General features: G+C 34.0%; 1 protein-coding gene across 1 annotated transcript; it reads right to left on the bottom strand.

Moving 5' to 3' along the window:
- Positions 1–2,084: 2,084 nt before the first annotated feature.
- Positions 2,085–3,158, bottom strand: LOC148950087 (uncharacterized). Its single transcript, XM_089091777.1, has one exon. The coding sequence runs from the start codon at positions 3,156–3,158 to the stop codon at positions 2,085–2,087; it is 1,074 nt and encodes a 357-aa protein (XP_088947903.1).
- Positions 3,159–5,164: the final 2,006 nt, after the last annotated feature.

The following is a 5,164-nucleotide window of genomic DNA, read 5'->3' as shown; positions in this document are numbered from 1 at the left end:
GCCTTATATTAAGAGGATGCAAGCTAGATTCGTTCTAATTTCGTTCTTATTTAAATTTTTGTACCATAATCTGATGTTTATTTTGTTTTTTTGTTGTTTTTTTTCGCTTTTTTTTACAACAGAGCTAAGGTGTTCTAGTTTCCTGCGGGAACAAACAAGTCTGAAAGTTCAGAGTGTTTAGCTAAATACTTTAATCTCATCACTGGAATCAAATTTTAAGCCCTGCGCTGTGTACTCTTTTGAGGTAAATTCGCCTCTGTAAATACAGTATATAGTAAATAAAGTAGCTCGACAATTCCTACTATGACGTTATTTTTTTTTTCTTACTGAATAACAAATTTTACTAGTTCCATAGAATTATTTCAATTGCTAAATTACACTAATTTTCCTTTTAAGAGTGCTTCGATAAAAATTCTAATGGGCAATACAGTTAAATTTATTGACTGTTTCTTTACTATGACTGTTTCTTCAAAATTGCCAGTTTTAGAGTAAAAAGGTTGTTTTATATTTTTGTTGGCCGGGCGCGTACCCCCTAAAAATTTTGACGTAACCCCAAGGGGTAATCTCCAATAAAAGGGGTAATCTCCAATAAAAGGTTGTTTGCTGTTTTTGGTAATGGAAAGCATTTGAGAAAACATTTGGACAGCATTTAAAAAAAACTGTTGAGGGGTTTAACCAAATGAACAATCTTTGGTCCTTTTGCTTGCAGTGACCCCTCTTCCTTGCTTTATGAAATTTAAATTTTTAAAGCATTTTTATTTCTATTAAAGAGTGTATTAACGACTGGTTTAATTCTTGTTAATGGTAAAGCTAGTTATAATTTAGCCTTAATATTAAGAGGATGCAAACTAAATTCATTCTAATTTCGTTTCTTATTTAAATTTTTGTACCATAATCTGATGTTTTTTTGTTTTTTTTTGTTGTTTTTTTACAACAGAGCTAAGGTGTTCTAGTTTCCTGCGGGAACAAACAAATCTGAAAGTTCAGAGTGTTAAGCTAAATAATTTAACCTCACCACTGGAATCAAATTTTAAGCCCTGCGCTGTGTACTCTTTTGAGGTAAATTCGCCTCTGTAAATAAAGTATATAGTAAATAAAGTAGCTCGACGATTCCTACCATGACGTTATTTTTTTTCTTACTGAATAACAAATTTTATTAGTTCCATAGAATTATTTCAATTGCTAAATTACACTAATTTTCCTTTTAAGAGTGCTTCGATAAAAATTCTAATGGGCAATACAGTTAAATTTATTGACTGTTTCTTTACTATGACTGTTTCTTCAAAATTGCCAGTTTTAGAGTAATTCATTCTAATTTTGTTCTTATGTAAAAATTGTACCCTAATCTGATGTTTTTTTTTTTTTTTTTTTTTTTTTTTTTTTTTTTTACAACTGAGCTAAGGTGTTCTAGTTTCCTGCGGGAACAAACAAATCTGAAAGTTCAGAGTGTTTAGCTAAACAATTTAACCTCATCACTGGAATTAAATTTTAAGCCCTGCGCTGTGTACTCTTTTGAGGTAAATTCGCCTCTGTAAATACAGTATATAGTAAATAAAGTAGCTCGACAATTCCTACTATGACGTTATTTTTTTTTTCTTACTGAATAACAAATTTTACTAGTTCCATAGAATTATTTCAATTGCTAAATTACACTAATTTTCCTTTTAAGAGTGCTTCGATAAAAATTTTAATGGACAATACAGCTAAATTTATAGACTGTTTCTTTATAGTTTTTTTTCAGTTTTATGCTTCAGACTTTTGGAATTTTTCTTTTGTGGGTGGTTTACTTATTTCATTTTTATTTTATTGAAACCTTTTAAAACGGTTTAAAATCAGCCTAATGACAGCCTTGCTGCTGTTGACTTAAAAAATAACCTCTTATCTTATCTATAAGTACCTGAAAATTCTATCATTTAGGTTTTTTTTCTGATAAATCATAGACTCTGTCAATTCGATAGTCTTATTTTCAATTACTAGTTGACCTTGGCAATCAAATGATAAAAAAAAAAATTTATAAAATAAACGTTTATTTTCTAATTTTTCTACAAAGCAAGAATTTTTCTGTGAATACTCCTCAACGAAACCTATGAAAACCTATTTGAGGTGCCTTTGTTATTTGAAGTCAGTCGCTGTTCCTCATTGCTTCTAAAGTGATAAGATGAACGTGTTCCCATATTTTGTGCACGGCTATGATAGTATCTACAATTATCTCCGTACTGACAGCAGCCTTTTTCATAATAGCGACAAAATACCCTTTTTTCTTCTGACGATCGTTTCAACTGGGTCTTGGATTTTTCCTGAATTTGAGTCTGCATTGAGTCGCCTCCGGTTTCTCTTCTTAAATGAGGTGGCACATAAGCTTGTGATGGTGCTCCGCTTCTTAAAGAAGTCTCATCCTTAGAAGTCCCACACATATAGTTGAGTTTTTGAGTAACAAGTTGTTTTCCTTCAGTTAGTGCCTCAACGGTAATATTAATGGACACTTTTTTGTCTTGTTTTTCAGTTGATTTTGTTTTTGTGCTCTTCAAAATTGACTTCAATGGTCCTTTCTTGCTATCAGCTGAAGCAGTCGGCTGTTTCTTGCAACACATACAGTTGTCATCGTTCTGGCAATTCCCCTTTTCACACGGTCGACAGTGTCCTTGTTTATCTTCTGATTGATTATTCAAAATAAATTCAGAGTCCCAGCAATTAACATCTGGTTTAGCTGCAGAAGTTTCTTCTTCTTCTTTGAGGGTTACAACAGGTAGAGGTGACAGCTTCTTGGTAGAAATCTCGGTAGAATCTTTTTTTGATTCCTTGGTAGTTTCGCTTAGTGTTTGTATCTTACTTGAAGCTGCTGTCGTAGCTGTCTTGTATCCATTACTTCTCAAAAATTTCGTTACCGGCATTGTAAGGATATTGTTGCTTTTGAGAGCTGTTACAGTTTTAACAAATGGCCTCACTTGTGGTTTAGTTTTAACTAATTTCTTTGACCACACTGCCTTTCCATTGTAGAATTCAATAACTGGCTTCAGTGGCGTTGAAGACTCATAGAAGTACCAATCTTGCTGGTATACAGCTAGATAATAATCTGAATCCTCAGAATAATAGCAATTTTCACAGCTAATTTCTTTAAGCATTTTATCAAATGTTGAACGCATAAAACTTAAATTCATAGTGATAGCAATCCCTTTCGTACAGGCAGATTTATACCCAAGATGACGTCATTCTTAGTCTCATTGTATGTTCAGTTGGAAAGATGCAATTAACAGTATGACGTCATGCATTATGATTCAAGGCCATAATAATGAACTGTGAAAATTTATCGCTTGAAATTCCAGCGCCTTTGATGAGGGTACCGTCACCCGTGGCCGATATTGTCCTTCTTTAATCATATTGTTAAGACTCTTAAACCTTACCTGACTTTACCATTGAAAAATTTCTCTCCTGACAGCGCTCAAATCTAGATTCTTGTTTTGCTTGTCTTCTTCGTTTTCAGTTTTCTATTTCCCCGTTAGTTTTTCTTAATTTGTAAAAAAGCGTGTAAAGCTCTACAAACAGTTAGTTTTAAAGATGTTGTCAATAATCCTTAAACTTTGTGGTAGTATTTATAACACAAGGATGAACTGATCAAATCAAAATGAGTATAGTGTTCAAATGAGAGTAGGTAGGTAATTCAAAATTAGGGAGCACTTTTCTTGTTACAAATTTGTTTTTACCATTAAAATCACTTTAGGTCTTGGGTTTCTTCAATTTTGAATCACCCATATGTTATGAATCACCCATTATAATCCCCATATGTGTGGCTATAAAATCACTTTAGGTGTAGGGTTTCTTCATTTTTTCAATTGCCACTTTCAGGGGGAATTGATCTGGAAACCCCTATTGTTTTGCGTCTTTTTACTTTTAACTACTATCTGAAAATACTTGGCGTTAATTTGAAATTAAATAAAATTGGTTTTGAAGCATGGGCCCTCTGAAAAACGGCGGAAGATTTGCTAGACGCCTTCCAGAGAAATAATCTATGGGTTGGTTTGGGTATGCGACTGACTGACCGTATTTCAAACTGTAGGCTGTACGAAAAGTATGGTTTAATCCAGTTTTCTAGGGCTATTGCCTAGTGAGAGAAAGGTTGACATGGCTAGGGCACGTTCCGTGGCTGAAGGATGACGGATTATCCTATTCGGCAAACCGTTAAGGGCTAAACAGTAAGAAGGTTGTCCGCGGTTGAGATGGGAGGATGTCGTAAGGAAAGATTTAAGGGAAATGGGGACTTCCTGGGAGAGTGTAAAGAGGGAGGCTTTAAATAGATTTGGGTGGGGAGGAGCATGTGTAGCTTTGCTGGCCTCAGGTGGCTTGGTGCTGCGGTGAGCTGTTAGTAGTAATAGTAGCAGTAGTAGCGGTTAATATGCAAACAGTGCTGAACTGGAAATATTCAAGTGGATATCCAGGGCTCTGAATCCAAAGGGTTACTGCAAGATATATAAACTGCTGCAAACGTCAGTATAATACTCCTGATTATGGTAGAGAAGCACGAAGATGGTGAAATAATATTGACTGGGAGGCCCAAAATTGCCCAACAGAAGAAGAAGAAGAAATTATTGACCATTTTGTACAATAAAAAGCTGATAAGATTGAAGTTTCTTATTCGAGAATGGTGGCTTTTTTGACATTGTATCTAATGAGTATCATTATACATTTATTTCACACTGACATAGGGGGGAGGGGCACAGTTCAGGTATAAAACGGATTTGATAATAAAGGAAATTAATTTTATTTGTGTAAAACCTTACAAATTCATTATTAGCTTGTCGATTCAGCTCAAATAATTCCAACTTCGAGCATTTTTCCATCAAATAAATATCCCGGTGTTTAAACTTCAAACACAAATTATCCTAATATTATTCCTGTTCGAATTTTTGTTTGATTTGTTTTATGAACTTTCTTTTAATTGGTAAATATTTACCGTCTCTGCCAAAATTCTTAGTGAACAATGGAGATGGGTGAAAATCAACTCTTAAGCAGCTGTTAAATCCTTTGTAAGCTGGTTAAGGGACATTCTACATTAAAAAAAAGAAGCTTCCATTTCTAGTTCTCCAAATTTTATGACACTAAAAAATTAATTGTCACAGTACAACAGCGATGAAACTCTCCCTCTAAGGAAGGATTCGAGTTCAGACCG

The sequence above is a fragment of the Artemia sp. Qi Xiang Cuo genome, chromosome 7 (assembly GCF_049724085.1).
Source record: "Artemia sp. Qi Xiang Cuo chromosome 7, ASM4972408v1, whole genome shotgun sequence".
NCBI classification, from domain to species: Eukaryota; Metazoa; Arthropoda; class Branchiopoda; order Anostraca; family Artemiidae; genus Artemia; species Artemia sp. Qi Xiang Cuo.
Note: the sequence above shows the minus strand (reverse complement) of the source record. Positions and strands in the feature narration are given on the sequence as shown.